This window comes from Mobula hypostoma, chromosome 3 (assembly GCF_963921235.1).
Source record: "Mobula hypostoma chromosome 3, sMobHyp1.1, whole genome shotgun sequence".
In the NCBI taxonomy this organism is placed as follows: Eukaryota; Metazoa; Chordata; class Chondrichthyes; order Myliobatiformes; family Myliobatidae; genus Mobula; species Mobula hypostoma.
Genome location: NC_086099.1, coordinates 5,588,179 through 5,606,731, shown reverse-complemented (window position 1 = coordinate 5,606,731; position 18,553 = coordinate 5,588,179). Strand labels below are relative to the sequence as shown.

The 18,553-nt window shown below is 45.0% G+C and overlaps 1 protein-coding gene across 2 annotated transcripts in view; it reads left to right on the top strand.

Annotated features, from left to right (window-relative positions):
• smad7 (SMAD family member 7) overlaps positions 1-18,151 on the top strand; it is a 44,588-nt gene extending 26,437 nt beyond the window's left edge. For both annotated transcript variants that reach the window (XM_063042597.1, XM_063042596.1), the window contains exon 4: positions 17,299-18,151. In XM_063042597.1, the coding sequence (XP_062898667.1) occupies positions 17,299-17,837 (539 nt within the window). In that variant the 3' untranslated portion in view covers positions 17,838-18,151. The remainder of the gene's footprint in view (positions 1-17,298) is intronic.
• The last annotated feature ends 402 nt before the right edge of the window (positions 18,152-18,553 follow it).

Here is an 18,553-nt window from a genome sequence, read left to right as displayed (position 1 = left end):
TTGTCAGAGGCTAGTTGAGAAGCATGCCACTGGGAGCAGTTAATAGGTAAACACAAAATGATCTGCAGATCCTGTTGTCAAAGGATCACTCACAATGCGCTGGAGGAACTCAGCAGGTCAGTCAGCATCAGTTGAAAAGATTAGTCAATGTTTCGGGCTGAAGGATTACTGTTTTTTTCAACTACCAGCATTCTTCAAACCCTCCCCAAAGTTCTTCCTTCAGTCCTGACGAAGGGTTTCGGCCCGAAACGTCGACTAATCTTTTCAACTGATGCTGACTGACCTTCTGCGTTCCTCCAGTGCATTGTGAGTGTTCCTCAGCATTTAATAGGTAGTGGGAGCTTGTCCCCACCCTGTTATAACAACCTTAAGGAACCATTATTATGGAGCTGTGATAAGGGCACTTCTTGCCTGAAATGCTTCATAAACATAGAACACTACAACTACACGCTGAACTGACCCTATAACCTACTCTAAGATCAATCTAACACTTCCCTTGAATGTAGGGTTGGGCTTGCTTGGGATCAATAATTTACTAAATCCGGACATTGTGAATAGTGAGTTTTCTTTAACGAGAATTCTCATTGTCGTCTTGAACCTAAGTTTGAATCGGCAGTTTGCAAAGGCACACTGGAGGTTGGGAGATATTTGTCACAACTGGTTGCCAAGCAGGCGAGTTGAATCTTGTAAAGCAAATTAGATTAATTCAAAGAAGAAAGTATCAATCCCAAATTCAGTTCTGGTTGCCTCATTACAGGAAGGATGTGGAAGCTTTAGAGGGGGTGCAGAGGAGATTTACCAGGATGCTCCTGGATTAGAGAACATACCCTATGAGGAAAGGCTGAGTGTTGAGCAAACTCTTTTCGCTTTGGAGCAAAGGAGGATTAGAGGTGAACGAGATGATAAGAGGCATAGATTGGATGGACAGTTAGAGACTTTACCCTGGGTGGAACGAGCTAACACGGCTAACATAAAACAGTACAGGCTTTTCTGCAATGCATTAACCTACTCCCTTCCCTCCCACATAGCTCTCCATTTCTCTGTCAACTAAGAGTTTCTTGCTTCTCCACTGTACTGTACCTGCCTCCACCTCCACCCTGGCAAGATGTTTCACACACTCAACGCTCTCTGTGTAAAAAAAATACTTGCCTCTGACATCCCCACTATTCTTTTCTCCAATCACCTTAAATTACTGCACCCCCCCCACCTTTGTATTAGCCACTTCCGCCCTGGAAAAAAGTCTTAACTGTCCACTGGATCTATCCCTCTTATCTTGTACCCCTCTATGAGGTCACCTCTCATCCAAATCCATTATGGTCCCACTTACCATACTGCCTGCCTGGACTGTAACACTGCCTCCTGAACTGCCTGTCTTTTGCTCCATATGCATTCAGGCCACCTACAGTCTACTAAAGTATCTGTCACAAGAGTTTTGGTATTTGCACCATTTGTTCTCAATTGCCTGTAGACATTTCAACTCAAAGGACTTAGTGACAGCTTTGCAGAATTGAGGGTCAACTCCAGAGCCGATTGGTAATTTTACGAGCCTCGGTAGCTTGTGACTTAGCAGTGGTGATTTCCTTAAAGGCGGACTGGACTGGCTTTTTCTTCTTTTGAAACCCATCACCCCTACTGGGGTGTAGGCTGCCGACATTTCACCAGAGACCCCTGTCCTGGGTCAGGTTTTCAAATCGTCCCCAGGTATATATAGCATATCTTTGGAGATCCTGTCTCTCCCAGTAATGATGTCTCTGGAGCTTCCATAATGCTGGGCTTTTAAGGGGTGGTGTATAACCAATCGTCCTGCCGAAAGGTCTCGGTCCAAAACGTCGACTGTACCCTTTTTCCATAGATGCTGCCTGACCTGCTGAGTTCCTCCAGCAGTCAACCCTCTCCTTTTTGCAGCTGGGCTTGGGACTGTCCATGGTGGAGCATCCATCTTCTGTAGCCTTTGGCTGTGGTAGGTTGAGGTACTGGGTGGAGTTTGCATCCACCTTCACCTCCTCCAACCATGTCCTACAGTCTGTTGTTGCCAACAGAAGTAATTTACTCATCTGAAGGCAGCAACAACAGGGCTGCGTACCTCAGCTGTGACACTTTCAATGGAGTTGTTTGCCACGATGAGGCCACTCTCAGGTTGGAGGAGCAGCACCTCATGTTTCATCTATAACCCAATTTGATGGCGTGAACATTGGTTTCTCCAACTTCTAGTAATTTCTCCCCCTCTCCTTTCTTCAATTCTCCACTCTGGCCTCTAAACTCTTCCCCACCACCTGCTATCACCTCCCCTCTGGTTCCTCTCCTCTTTCTCTTTCCCCCATGGCCCACTCTCCTCTCCTTCGTCTCAGCTCTTTGCCATTTCCATCTATCACCCCCCAGCTTCTGACTTTGTCCTCCCGATCTAGGGCTGCTCTGCACTCCTTTTCTCAATGCCTCCACAACCACTGGTTCTTTCTGAGTACTTTAGTGCTTGTCACAGCCAATTCCATCAGGCTGTCACTGTTACATATTTTACCCAAAGAAAGCCTTTGACATATGTGAGTTCCTCTGAGTTATGCAACTCTTCACCTCTATTCAGCATTTGTTTTCTCCCTTCCACCCTCTTTCCCTCTCCCTATCTGCCCCCACTCTCTCTCTCCCTCTCCTCTCTCCTCTCTCTGTCTCTCCTCCCTCTCTTTCTCTCCTCTGTCTCCCCCCTTGTCTCTCTCTCTCAACTCTTTCTCTCTCTCCTCTCTCTCTCCTCTCTCTCTCCTCTCTCTCCTCTCTCTCTCTCTCTCTCTCTCTCTCTCTCTCTCTCTCTCTGTCTCTCTCTCTCTCTCTCTCTCTGTCTCTCTGTCTCTCTCTCTCTCTCTCTCTCTCTCTCTCTCTCTCTCTCTCTGTCTGTCGCTCTCTGCCTCTCCTCTCTCTCTCGCACACACTTTTCAGGTTTTTGTGTCACTTCCCCCATGAGATTACATTGACACACGGACATCCTACAAGGCTGATGTTGTTCCGGTTTGAGATGAGCCAAGGCTCTCGGCCTGACTCACACATTGTGTTTCTGCTGCTGCTGCTTGTGCCTGCACCGGGTGGGGTACGGCTGTTACTAATGACACAGTTTACTTTGAGCTAATAACTGGAAAGGAGCTGGCACGCTACCAACTTGGCTGAATGAAGTCTCCGAGGGGCGAGAGAGGGGGTTGGACAGTTTGAAGTTTATTCTCGTTCTGTGAATCCTCCCAAGGTCGCCAGGAATTGACTATTTTTCGGAGAAAAATGGATCAGGAAAAATTAATATTCCCACATTGCTGAGAGTTTCCAGGGAACAAAAGATGCTGAGGCTGCAATGAAACCATGAGAGAGCAGTAACTGGATTAGAGGCGGTACAGTTAGGGACTTGCCACAGGGGCCAAGGCTTAGACTTACCCAGTGGCCCACCGTTAGGCGCTGTTCACTTGAACAGCCACAGACGGGAGATCAGACATCTAGGGGGCGAGAGGGGGACTTGATAGAGGTATGGTTGAGTAGACAGCCCGAGACCTTGCCCCAGGGCAAAAATGACTAGTACAAAGAGACATAATTTTATGGTGATTGAAGGAAAGTAGAAGGGGGATGTCAGAGGTTTTTTTTACACAGAGAATGGTGGGTGTATGGAGCCAAGGTAGAGGCAGATACATTAAGGACATTTAAAAGACTCTTAGATAGGCACATGGATGATAGAGGAATGGAGGGCTGTGTAGGAGGGAAGTGTTAGATTGATCTTGGAGTGAGTTAAAAGGAATACACTGCCAGGGCTAGTGATAGAGGTAGATATATGAGGGATATTTCATGTATGAAAAACCAACAATAGGAAAGTAAACAAATACTAAACAGAACATGGGTTTCAATGAGATCCTTCTGAACTCCAGCGAGTACAGGCCCAGAGCCATTAACCACTCCTCACACATGAATCTTTTCATTCCCAAAATCATTCTCATGAACTTCCTCAATTCTCCCCACCGCCAGCACACTCTTTCTGAGATAAGGGGCCGCAAACTGCTCACAATACTCCCAAGTGCGCCTGACCAACGCCTGACAGGTTCTCATTTGCCCACCTTCTTTCTCGGAACTGCCCTAATGATCCTTATCATTATCTGCATTGGGAACTTGTATGTGAATTATTTTCTGATTTAATTGGTAACGTATCCCAATGCTCTCACCAAAGTCAGATTCATTCTTTCATCGGAGCGTTTCTGGGAGCAGGAGCCCAGGGGCCTGGTCTACCTGGGCTGCAAAGAGAGACATTGTGTTATCAGAGCTCAGCAGTGCTTCGCAATGTGGTCAGGTGCCAGAGAAATAAAGAAGTGTTTCCTTCTCCCCCTCTCCCCTCTCCCTGTGTTTACCTCTTTCACACTGGGCTTTGATTATCCCCCTCTTTTTTCGGTTAATTTACTTGGGGATGGATATGTTGAAAGCCACCACATTTTCAAGTTTGAAATATCCATAGGGTCATCTCAGAACCCGCAGTGAATCCTTCGACTGAGCCTGCTGTTTAGTGCTGAATTTCTAACGTTAATGAATTGTGTGTCTCCTGGCTGTTGAACCTCCGAGCCGTGGATATAATGACTTAGCAGCTCTAAGTGAGGCTCAGGCTAGACGGCAGGGGGAATAGAACACACAGACTGAGCTTTCGTCCTTCAGAGCGACCTGCTGAGACCCCATTCTACCCAGTACAGTACAGACAGCTGCCTGTTCCCACTTCACCGTGTGTTGTTGGGGCTGCGATAAGTGTGGGCCAGGAGATGGGGGCGTCTGTGACAACTGGCTTACTGGCAAATAAAAACCTTAAGCAGAAAAGGACTTTGAAGGTGCAGGAGACCTACCCAGAGCCTGGTGTTGGCAGGTGATTTGTGTCACAAGTTGGAACCTCGCGTGTGCTGTGTTAGGGAAGAACAGCCACGTGACCAGGAATAGAAGTGATGCGATTATACAGCCAGACAGAAGTAATGATTAACTCTTGCCGGCTGCTCTCCGTCTCCAGTCTGCCGGCTGGCATTGTTTTCCCCTTCCAGTGCGGTGGGGACACAAACATGCGAGTTGTGAAGCTGGCAGCCGGTTGGGCGGGTTGAGGGGTCAAGGAATGGGCAAGGGGAGCGGCTGAGAAGAGAGTCTCTTGTTGGCCTCACCCACAGTGAGGTGCAATTGCTGTCAGCAGTTTTGGTGTCCTCGTGTGGGTTAATTTGCAGGTTGAGTTGGTGGGGAGGAAGGCAAGTGCAATGTTGGCATTCATTTTGAGAGGACTGGAATATAAAGGCAAGGATGTAATGCTGAGGCTTCATAAGGTACTGGTCAGACTGAACTGAGCGGTTTTGAGCTCCTTATCTCAGAAAGATGTTGTGCTGATATTAGAGAGGGTCTCCAGGACGATCCCAGGAATGAAAGACATATGAGCAGCATTTGATGTAGCTGGGCCTGTGCTTGCTGGAGTTTAGAAGAATGGGGGAGGGGATCTAATTGAAACCTATCAAATATTGAAAGGTCTTAATAGAGTGAATGTGGAGGGAATGTTTCCTGTAGTGGGGGAGTCCAGGACCAGAGAGCACAGCCTCAGAGATAGCCACTCAGAACAGAACCGAGGAGGAATTTTTTTAGCCAGAGGGTGGTGAATCGGTGAAATTCATTGCCACAGACCGCTGTGAAATCATTGGGTATATTTAGAGTGAAGGTTGATAGTTTTTGTTTAGTTAGGGCATCAAAAGTTATGGGGAGAAGGCAGGAGAATGGAGTTGGGAAGTTGATGACACAAAGGTTGGGGGTGTTGTGGATAGTGTGGAGGGCTGTCAGAGATTACAGCGGGACATTGATAGGATGCAAAACTGGGCTGAGAAGTGGCAGATGGAGTTCAACCCAGATAAGTGTGAAGTGGTTCATTTTGGTAGGTCAAATACGATGGCAGAATATAGTATTAATGGTAAGACTCTTGGCAGTGTGGAGGATCAGAGGGATCTTAGGGTCTGAGTCCACAGGACACTCAAAGCTGCTGCTCAGGTTGACTCTGTGGTTAAGAAGGCATACGGTGTATTGGCCTTCATCAATCGTGGGATTGAGTTTAAGAGCCGAGAGGTAATGTTACAGCCATATAGACCCTGGTCAGGCCCCACTTGGAGTACTGTGCTCAGTTCTGGTCATCCTAACTACAGGAAGGATGGGGAAACTATAGAAAGGGTGCAGAGGAGATTTACAAGGATGTTGCCTGGATTGGGGGGCATGCCTTATGAGAATAGGTTCAGTGATTTTGGCCTTTTTTCCCTGGAGTGGCAGAGGATGAGAGGTGACCTGTTAGGGGTGTATAAGATGATGAGGAGCATTGATCGTGTGGATAGTCAGAGGCTTTTTCCCAGGGCTGAAATGGCTATCACGAGAGGGCACAGTTTTAAGGTGCTTGGAAGTAGGTACAGAGGAGATGTACAGAGAGTGGTGAGTGTGTGGAATGGGCTGCTCGCGACGGTGGTGGAGGCGGATACGATAGGGTCTTTTAAGAGACTCCCGGATAGGTACATGGAGCTTAGGAAAATGGAGGGCTATGGTTAACGCTCGGTAAGTACATGTTCGGCACAGCATTGTGGACCAAAGGGCCTGTATTGAGCTGTAGGTTTTCTATGTTTCTATGGTGATAGATCAGTCATGATGGAACTGGTTTATTGGGCTGAATCGCCAAATGCTGCTCTGATTTCTTATGGTCTTATGAGTTTTTAAGTTCACATCGACCAGGAGAACCAGTTCAGGTATGTAGGGTGTGTCCTTCATATTGACCATGGCACACAGTCCAGGTACGTGGGGTGTGACCTTCATATTGACCATGGGACACAGTTTAGGTGTGTAGGGTGTGTCCTTCATATTGACCATGGGACACAGTCCAGGTACATAGGGTGTGTCCTTCCAGGCCTGGCTGTGTTAAAGCATGTTCATTAAGGAAATGAACTTGTCTGGTATGAAAACAGCAAAGCCCGGGAATGGAAAAGAGTACAAAAAGTAGTGGATGCAGCTCAGTCAGCCCAGGTAAAGCCCTCCCCGCCTTTGACTACATCTACAAGGAACACTGACACAAGAAATCATCCGAGACCCCCACCATCCAGGACATGGTCTTGAAAGGTGATACAGGCGTCTCAGGACCCACACCACCAGCTTCAGCAATGGGCTTCTGAACCATTGAGGATAATAACTTCACTCACACAGCACTGAACTTTTCCCACAACCCGTGGACCCACTTTCAAAGACTAGTATTATTTATATTTTTATTAGCACAGTTTGCCTTTTGCAGATGGTTGTTTGTCAGTCTTAGTTTATGTGTAGTTTTTCATAAATTTGATTGTATTTGGTCATTTTTGCATTCCTTATTTTATATATACTTATTGTAGTTGATAATTTTTTATTACTATGTGTTGAAGTGTACTGCTGCCACAGCACAAATTATTTCATGACACATACCAGGAATATTCAACTGGATGCTGATTCTAATTTCCCTGTCAATGCCCCCAAGACAGTGACTCTCTGAGTGGTATATGTGTCATGTATGTACTCCCTTCCACCTCCATCTCACAGACTGCTGGCGTAACAGTTAGCTAGATTGTGAGACTTGCCCCAAGGCAATATAGAATCTGAATTATCTCCTAAACTGGGAGAAAACCTGATTCAAAGTTTCACCTAACCCCACACTGAACACTCCTGTAAAAATGACAGGATTATGACAGGGAATTGGTTTCAGAGGCGCTAAAGGATAGGTATGTTCTCCAGAGCAGTCCTGACATTTTCATACATCCAGAGTAGCAGACACAGAGTGCTGGAGGAACTCAGCAGGTCAGGCAGCGTCTATGGAGAGGAATTCACAGCTGCGTTTCAGGCTGAGCCCCTTCAGCAGGACTGCAAAGGAGGGGGGCAGGTACCAGAATAAGGTGAGGGGAGGGAAAGGGGTCATTGTTACACACTGAGGGACAGGTATGCTTACACCTCCCTAATGAAAAACCGGGAAAGACGATTGTGTTGTCAGGGTTGTAGCAGTTGGCATAACGCACTACAGCCCCGGCAATTGGGGTTCAGTTGCTGCCTTGTCTGTAAGGAGCTTGTACATTTTCCCTGTGTAACGTAGGTTTCCTCTGGGTGCTCCTGTTTCCTCTCGTATTCCAGAGATGTAGGGGTTAGTAAGTTCTGGGCATGCTGTGTTGGCAGGGGAAGTGCGGTGACACTCTACGGTCTGCCCCCTGCCCCCAGCACATCCTTGGATGTTAACTCAAAACAACGCATTTCACTGATGTGTTTTTTCTTCACACTTCCAGTGAACTTTTGATGTCTCAATGTACGAGCTAATCTTTAATCTTCAATCTTTTTGGCCTTAGCCCCCAGTGTAGTTCCCAGTAAAATATAAACTTGAGTGTGCAGTGTTTTTCTATTCGCGTTGACCAGGCGAAGAAGTCCCGGTATATGGGGTGTATGTCCTTCCAGGAGTGGCTGTTCTGGCCTGGCTAAACCTTGCACTTTGTTTTGATGAAACTATCTCTGGTTAGCCCTGACCTGCAGACCGAAGGGGCTGTTCATGTGCTCCACTGTTCCATGTTTAAATTGGCTGGTGAACGTTGCAACCGCAAAGTTAAGAGTGCTTTACTGTTCAGAACGTTGTGAAATTTGTTGCTTTGCAAGACATCAAATATACTGTAGAATGAATTATAATAAAAGCCATAAAAAGATAAATAAGCAGTCAAAATGAGGTAAAAAGACAGAGGTAATGTTGTCTGAATGGGGAGCGCTGGGGTTTAGCTTGTTACTCTAAATTATAGTATTTTCTGTAAGCTGGAGGTACTTTAACATGCCTTCTCTGTAACTGCAGCCTATCAATGCAGCTACAAAGAAGGCCAGACAGTGGCTATATTTCATTAGGAGTTTGAAGAGACGGTATGTCACAAAGACTCTTGCGAACTGTGTACTGTAGAGAGCATTCTAACCATTGTCTGGTATGGAGGGGTCACTGCACAGGTTCGAAATAAGCTGCAGAAAGTTGTAAACTCGGCCGGTTCCATCATGGGCACCAGCCTCCCCAGTATCCAGGACGTCTTCAAGGAGCAATGCCTCAAAAAAGTGGCATCCATCATTAAGGACCCCTGTCACCCAGGGAGGGACATGTCTCCTCATTCCCACCATCAGGGAGGAGATACAGGAGCCTGACGGCACACAGTCATGAATTCAGGAACAGCTTCTTCCCCACCACCATCAGATTTCTGAATGGACAATGAACTTCATTTTTTAAGTTACCTAGGATTACCTTTTCACTTACCTAGGGTTACCTAGTCATGAAAGCTTCACTTTTTTTTTCTTATTCTGCACTGCTTATTTAATGTAACTTTTTAAATATAAATGAATTTACTGTCATTTACAGTTGTTTTTATTATAATGTATTGCAATGTACTGCTGCCAGAAGACAACAAATTTCATGACATATGCTGGTGATATTAAACCTGATTCTGTCTATTCATGTGGTGCCTGTCATAACCACAGGGTGTTTCTTAGCACTTTCAAAATATAGATGTTCACAAGACTTTGAGAGGCGTAAATAGAGTAGATAGACAATATCTTTTCCCAGGGTAGAAATGTAGACATGTCTAATAAAAAAGGACATGCATGCATTTAAGGTGGGAGGGGGTAATTTCAAAACATAAGTGAGGGGCAAGTTCTTTTACCCAGAGAGTGGTTGGTGTCTGGAATGCGCTGCCTGGGATGGTGATAGAGGCAGATACATTAGAGACTTTTCAGAGACCATTAGATGGGCACCTGAATGTGAGGAAAATTGAAGGATATGGACATTGTGTAGGCAGAAGAGATTAGTTGCCATTTGATTATTAATTACTTGGTTTGGCATAAGATTGTGGGCCGAAGGACCTGTTTCTGTGCTGTACTCTATGTTCTAAAATATTGGAGGAATTCAGCAGGTCAGGAAATATCTATGAAGAGGAATAAACAGTTGATGTTTTGCACCAAGATGCTTCATCGGGACTGGAAGGGAAGGAGACAGAAACCAGACTAAGAAGCTGGGGGGGCTGGGAAGGAGACAAGCCAGTTGGTGATAGGCGAGGCCAGGTGAGGAGGAATGTGGGTTGGTGGGGGAGGGTAGATGAGGTTATAGTAGAAGAGGTGAGGGGCTGAAAAAGAAGGAAACTGTTCTACCTCAGTAATGATTTAGCCAGTATGAGCAGTATACAAGACGAGCTTTTCCATGGTAGTGTAGCAATTAACTTGACATTATTACAGCTCGGATATTGGCGTTCAGAGTTCAACTCCAGTGCCCTCTGTCAGAAAGTTTGTACGTTCTCCCCGTTACTGCGTGGATTTCCTCCGGTTGCTCTGGTTTCCTCCCACAGTCTAAAAACATACCTGTTCATAGGTTGAGTCCCTCCAGCATTTTGTGTGTGTTGCCGGTGAGTAGGTTAATTGGTCATTGTAAATTGTTCTGTGATTAGGCTGGGGTTAAGTTGATGGGTTGGTGGGCTAGAAGGTTCCTCGCTATATCTCTAAATAAAAATGAAGCAGCCTCCCAAAATTCTCCAGGAAGAGGCAAAAGAATGCCCCAAGTTCACTTGCTCTGAAGGGGTTGATTCTATCTATCAGAGGCCTTTAACTGGTCTCAGTGCAGGCACTCATGTGGGGAAATAAGGATCAAAACCAACTGGCACTGAAGTAATGGTGTAAAATGATTACCAGTCTTCTCCCACACAGTACGCTGGAGGAACTCAACAGTGTCTATGCAAGAGAACGGTTCAGGCTGAGGTTCAAAACTGCTTAATGTTATTTACAGTATTCAAGTGTGAAGGAGAACAAAATAATTGTTGTTATGCTTCCGATGCAGCACCAGAGAAAACCACAATAAGATGAAGAGCACAATAATACCAACAACACAAAAAGTAAAAATATATAAGTGCCAGTGTTGCTAGGCTGTACAGGGTGACTGACAGGAAATAATGAAGTAATGGGTGGGGGTGTTGATCATCCTGACTGCTTGGGAAGGTATTTAAAGGTAACTGTTTTCGAGACTGCTGGTCTTGGTGTGGATGTTACGTAGCCTCGTTCCTGATGGGAGTGGGGACAAACAGTCCATGAGCAGGGTGGGTGGGATCCTTCATGATGTTACCGGCCCTTTGTCTTTTCCAGCCGCTTTCTGTATCTGTGTCCTCGATGGTGGATAGGCTGGTGCCGGTAGTGCATTGGCAGTTTTGACTCCCCGTTATGGACCCTCCCTGTCCATAGCAGGGTAGTTTCTGTACCAAGCAGTGATGCAGAAGGTCGTGAGTACGGGGGAGCGTAGTCCAGCTCTCTTCAGCCTTCTCAAACAGTAGAGGCATCGCTGAGCTTTCTCGCGTAGGACCCTTCATCAGGACACCTGCCTGCTTTGAATCCCGCTGTTGTGGGCAAATTGAGCAAGTTTAAAGAAACAAGTTCCATTACCTGAATAAACCTTTCACAACTGGCCCTCACAGAAAGCCCGTCTAACTACCTTTGCCGATTTGACGGCGGTGACAGAGTTTTTAATCCTTACCTCCTGCCCTTTTCCAGCTGACAATAATTGCCTGTCATTTCAGTGAAGCTGTTAATGTCTTTCATGTAAATAATTTATTGCCTTCATTAACATAAGATCATAAGACACAGGAGCAGAATTAGGCCATTCAGCCCATCGAGGCTGCTCTACCATTCCATCATGATTTATTATCCTTCTCATCCCGTCCCCAATCTCCTGCCTTCTTCCCGTATCCTTTGATGCACTGACTAATCAACCTCGCTTTAAATATACCCAATGACATGTCCTCCATAGCCACCTTTGGCAATGAATTCCACACACTCAGTGTCCTCATTTGAGAGATTTCAACGAGATCCCCATTTATTCTTTTAAACTTCAGCAAATGTAGACCCAGAGCCATCAAATGCTCCTCGTACATTAAACCCTTCATTCCCAGCGTCATTTTCATGGACCTCCTCTGGATTCTGTCCAGTGCCAGCACATCCTTTCTTAGAGAAGTCAGTCCTGACAAAGGGTCTTGGCCCAAAACATCGACTGTTTATTCCTCTCCATACATGCTCCCTGACCTGTTGAGTTCCTCCAGCATTTTGTGTGTGTTGCTCTGGATTTACGGCATCTGCAGAATCTCTTATGCTTATTACCAGATTTCCCTCTCTCGGTGTGACTTTTCTTGTGCTCCGTTTCAATGACCTCATCCAAATTTTATGGATCTTGAACAGAAGTTGGCTGTAGACCATGTTTTTTAAAAAAATCACACTTGCTTATTTATTATTATAACGCGCACCCCCTCCCCAATTACTTCACATGCTTGAGAGTTTGAAAGGGTTCAGTCATGCCCTTAAACGGAAAATCATGCAAAAATGAGTGAATACGGCCCAGTCCATCACGAGTAAAGCCTTCCCCACCACTGAGCACATCAATGTGGAATGTTGTGGCAGGAAAGCAGTGCCCGTCACTGGGGACTGCCACCAGCCTCAGGACCTGCACCATCAGGTTCAGGAACAGTTATCACCCCTCAACCATCAGCTCTTAGACCAGTGGGGATAACTTCCTTCACCCCACCACTGAACTGGTCCCACAACCTATGGACTCACTTTGTTCTCAATATTTATTGCTTATTTATTTATTATTTTGTTTTGCAGAGTTTGTTGTCTTTTACCATAGGTTTTGAACATTCGAGTTGGTGCGATTTTTCATTGATTTTATTATGGATTTATTGAGAAAAGGGAATCTCAAGAGTTGTGGCACATATGTTCTTTGATAATAAATTTACTTAGAGTATTGAACTTGGAAGACCATGGGGGGGGGTGCGGGGATACCAAATATGTTTTCACATACAGGTACGGCACACTGAGTGACTATGACCCACCCCCACCCAAGTAAAAGGGTAGATTAGCTTTATTTGTCACCTGTACATCAAAACGAACAGTGAAGTGCGTTGTTTGTGTCATCAGATCAACGAGGACTGGGCTGGGCAGCTGCAAGTGTGGCCACGCATTCAGCTTTTAGATAAATTGCCATCCTTGGCATAAAAAATTGAGATGAGGAGGAATTTCTTAGACAGCTATGGAGGACAACTCATTGGATATATTTAAAGCGGAGGTTGATGGGTTCTTGGTTAGTCAGGGCATCAAACGTTTCAGGGAGAAGGCAGGAGAATGAGTTTGAGAGGGGTAATAAATCAGCCATGATGGAATGACAGACCAGACTTTATGGGCCGAATGGCCTAATTCTGCCCTTTTGTTTTATGGTCTAAGGCAGGTTAATGGGGTTGAGAGGGATAATAAATCAGCTATGATGGAATGGCGGAGCAGACTTGATGGGCCGAATGGCCTAATTCTGTTCCTAAGTTTTACAGTTTTAAGATTTAGATGTATCTTTGTGTGAAATTTGTATCTGGCCCCTTTACTAAATTTGTACTTAAATCTCTTAACTGCATAAAATAATCATCTACATGTACCGCATCATAAAATAAAGAATGTGAAGACTCCAAAGACAATTACATTCTGTCTGGGAATAAATTGTTTTATGCTGTAACTCCTCTGCCCTCCCTTTAAGGGCTTAAGTTATTTCGAATGGCAAAGGCAGTAATTGCCTGCAGACAGAGTTGCAGCCTATAATTTGCATGGCTGATGAGAAATTTTTGACAATGAATAAACACTGTGTAGCCATTCACAGTAATCTACTCTGTCCCATTCACAGTAATCTGCTGCCTGCCCCAGTCACAGAAATCTGCTCTCTGTCCCATTCAGTAATCTGCTGCTTGCCCCAGTCACAGTAATCTACTCTGCCCCAGTCACAGTAATCTACTCTGCCCCAGTCACAGTAATCTGCTGCCTGCCCCAGTCACAGAAATCTGCTCTCTGACCCATTCACAGAAATCTGCTGCCTGCCCCAGTCACAGTAATCTGCTCTGTTCTATTCACAGTAATCTGATCTCTGTCCCATTCACAGTAATTTGCTGCCTGCCCCAGTCACAGTAATCTGCTGCCTGCCCCAGTCACAGAAATCTGCTCTCTGACCCATTCACAGAAATCTGCTGCCTGCCACGATCACAGTAATCTGCTCTGTCCCAGTTCACAGAAATCTGCTGTCTGACCCATTCACAATAATCTGCTCTGTCCCATTCACAGGAGACAGGTTTTCTTAGACAAAAGGAATGGGCCTTGCTTCCTTTTGCTGGATTTTATTGTTGAGGTTCCAGTCGCCACAGTGAATGGCAGAAACCCTTTGTTTTCTCATCCCCCCCACTCTCTCTCTCTCTCTCTCTCTCTTACACACACACACACACTCTCTCTCGCTCTCTCGCTCTCTCTCTCTCTCTCTCTCTTTCGCTCTCTCTCTCATAAACCTGCATCTGCAGGCTGTAAAATTGTGCTCCTATCTTTTCCTCGTCCTTCCCCACATCCTCATCCCCATCACCCATACTCACTCTGGGACCTGTACTCATGGGAGTTTGGAAGAATAAGTGAGGATCTCATTGAAAACCACCAGATATTGAAAGGCCCTTGTTAGAGTGGATGTAGGGAGGATGTGTCCTGTAGTGGGGGAGTCTGGGACCAGAGGGCACAGCCTCATCTCTGTTCTAAAGGGAAGTCCCTCGATTCTGAGGCTGTGCCCTCTGGTTCTACACTCCCCCCGCAATAGGAAACATATTATTTAGGCCTTTCAGTATTCGATAGATTTAAACAAGATATCCCCGCCCCCATTCGTCTAAACTCCAGTGAGTACAGGCCCAGAGCCATCATAAACTGCTCACATGTTAACCCTCTCATTCCCGGGATCATTTGCAGTTTGTCTCTTCTGCAAATCATTTGTTTGTCGGTATGTTTATGTATAGTTTTACGTAAGTTCTATTGCAGTTCTTTATTCCTGCAGGACAATGAATCTCAGGGTTGTATAGTATATGGTAACGTACCCTATACTTACTTTGATAACAAATTTACTTTGAAGTTGGTAGTATTGAGCAAGGTGAGTGAACTGGCCGGTTACCAGTTCCTGATACAAAGTTCAAAATAAATTTATTAATTCAAAGTACATTTGTGTCACCATATACAACCCTGAGATTCATTTCCTTGCAGGCATTCACAATAAATATAAAGAAACACAATGGAATCAATGAAAGACCACACCCAACAGAGACGGACAAACAACAAAAGGCAACAAAATGTACAAATACAAAAAAAACCAAAATAATAATACATAAATAATAAATATGGAGAAAATGAGATGAAGAGTCCTTGAAAGTGAGTCCTTAGGTTGTGGGAACAGCTCAGTGTTGTGGTGAGTGAAGTTATCCCCTCTGGTTCAGGAGCCTGATGGTTGAGGGGTAATAACTATTCCTGAGCCTGGTGGTGTGAGTCCTGAGGCTCTCTACCTCCTTCCTGATGGCAGCATTGAGAAGAGAGCATGGTCAGCATGGTGGGAGTCCCTGATGATGTGTGCTGTTTTCCTGCAACAATGCTCCGTGTGAATGTGCTCAATGGTGGGAGGTCTTTTCCTGTGATGAACAGGGCCATATCCACTACTTCTTAAACAACAGGAATTCTGCAGATGCTGGAAATTCAAGCAACACACATCAAAGTTGCTGGTGAACGCAGCAGGCCAGGCAGCATCTCTAGGAAGAGGTACAGTCGACGTTTCAGGCTGAGACCCTTCGTCAGGACTAACTGAAGGAAGAGTTAGTAAGAGATTTGAAAATGGGAGGGGGACTAGCTCTTCCTGACGAAAGTCCTGATGAAGGGTCTTGGCCTGAAACGTCGACTGTACCTCTTCCTAGAGGTGCTGCCTGGCCTGCTGTGTTCACCAGCAACTTTGATGTGTGTTGCTCCACTACTTCTTGTTGTCTTTTTTGTTCAAGGGCATTACTGTTTCCGTACCAGGCTGTAATGCAGGCATTCTGAATGCTTTCCACTTCACACCTATAGAAGTTTGCCAGAGTTTTAGATGACATCATTAGAGCTAAAGTTGTGGGTTGTTGGATTAAGGAAAGACAGAGAGAGGGAGCAGAAAGAATCACAACTGTAAACAAACCCAGCACTTATAAAACATTCATGTGTGAGCGCACAGTCTAGATGTTAATCACTTAGCCTAGATTTCAATTAGTTACAGGGGTGTACTTGTCTTAGTATTGGTAAGCTTTCTGACTGACAGACAATCTGTAATGAACTTTAACTAAATGCAGCAGGTGATACTCATTAGTGCAGCGTTTAGCATGACGCTATCTACAGTGCCAACAATCACCGGTCGGGGTTCAATTCTTGCCACTGTCTGTAAGGAGTTTGTTTGTTCTCCCCATAACCGTGCGTATTTCCTCTGGGTGCTCGGGTTTCCTCCCACATTCCAAAGAAATAGCGGTTAGGGTTAGCAAGTTGTGGGTGTGTTACATTGGCACTGGATGTGTGGCTCACTTGTGGGCTACCCAGCACAGTCCTCGCTGAGTTAATGAATGCTAATGATGCCTTTCACTGTACGTTTATGTACATGTGGCACATAAAGCTAATCTTTAAAACTATAGCTAGAACAGAAACCAGAGGAGGAGGGTGTGCGTGTTATGCGTTCCGTGGTGTAGCAGAGTTAAAGCTTCTCAGTATCAGTAGAAGATTCTCTTCTTTGATCTATGGCCTTCAGTGTATTGATGATTTGAGGTGTATGATGATTACAAAAATGTTGCTGGGACTTGAGGACCTGAGTTATACAGAAAGGCTGAATAGGTTAGAACTTTATTCCTTGGACTGGAGGAGATTGACTGGAGATTTGATCGATGTCACAACTGTAAACAAACCCAGCACTTATAATCCACTGAGGTTGGGTGAGACTAAAACTGGAGGTCATGAGCTAAGGGTTAAAAGGAATCTGAGAGGGAAATGTTCACTGAGAGGGCGGTGAGAGTGTGGAACGAGCTGCCAGTGGAAATCGTGTATGAGGGTTTGATTGCAACAATTAAGAGGAATTTGCATAGGTACATGGATGGGAGGGTATGGAGGGCAACGGTGCAGGTGTAGGTCGATGAGACTATGCAGAATAATAGTTTGGCATGGATTAGATGGGCCGAAGGGCTTGTTTCTGTACAGTAGTACTCTATAACTCTAGGTTGGGTTTTGGTGCTAATGGTCAGTGGATTTGCCATTGGTTCAGGAAGACTATCCAACTCCACTCCCCTCTTCCATGTACATGGTTATTTCAATGATGTTTTATTTCTGTAAATAATGAGCAAATTCTATGACTTTGGATGCTGGTTTAAGGTAAAAGGCTAAAGGTTTTCTTTTCCCTTCCTTCTGCAGAATCGCGAATAAGTCAGGAGCTGGGAAGTCAATCGCACTGGTGCGTTGTTGCATACTGGGAGGAGAGGACGCGAGTGGGACGTCTCTACACTGTCCAGGAACCCTCCCTGGATATTTTCTATGATCTACCTCACGGGAATGGTTTCTGCCTTGGACAGTTGAACTCTGACAACAAAAGCCAATTGGTGACCAAAGTGCGGAGTAAAATCGGTTACGGAATTCAGCTGAGCAAAGAGCCAGACGGTGTGTGGGTCTACAATCGCAGCAACTACCCAATCTTCATTAAGTCGGTCACACTGGACAACCCAGACTCCAGGACGTTACTGGTGCACAAAGTATTCCCGGGCTATTCCATCAAGGCTTTCGACTACGAGAAGTCTTACACCTTGCAGAGACCCAACGACCATGATTTCACGCACGAGCCATGGTCCGGGTTCAGTGTTCAGATTAGTTTTGTAAAAGGCTGGGGCCAATGTTACACAAGACAGTTCATAACCAGCTGCCCTTGTTGGCTGGAGGTGTTCCTCGATAGTCGATAGAGCAGTGTTATTAAAGGAGAGATGCTTTCAATGAAAAGTAATGAGATTTAATAAAAGAAAAGTGTATTTTATGTTATATATAAATATATTATATTACTTGTAAATATGAAGACATTTTATAGCATTATTTATGTATTGTGCAATGTGTAAACCAGACAATTAAAAATGCACTTTGCTTAATATAAATGCAAATAAGATGAAAACGCCAAAATTTAAATAACACAAATTGGTGTTCTTATGGGTGCTGAAACCAAGAAGAATGTTTTTTTTTAAAATAGAGGAGTTTATGTTCAAGTGGAAAAATAAAATTGTACACCTGATTTAACAAATGTAATTTGGCTGTCTCTTTCAGGTGAAGGGAAACTAATTCCCACTTAGTAATTAGTGAAGAGTAGGGGTCTGTTTTAGAACATAGAACAGGGCAGGCCCTATGGTCCATGGGTTGTGCTGACCTTTAAACTTTTTTAAAGATGATCTAACCCTTCCCTCCCACATAGCCCTCCATTTTTCTATCATCCATGTGCCTATCTAAGAGTTTTTCAAATGTTCCTAATGTATCTGTCTCTCCCACCACCCCAGCAGGACATTCCATGCACCGTTCGCTCTCTGTGTAAAAAAAAAACACCTCTGACATCCTCCCTATACTTCTTTCCAGTCATCTTAAAGTTCTACCCTCTTGTATTACTAGTTTTTCTCTGAGAAAAAGCCTCTGGCTA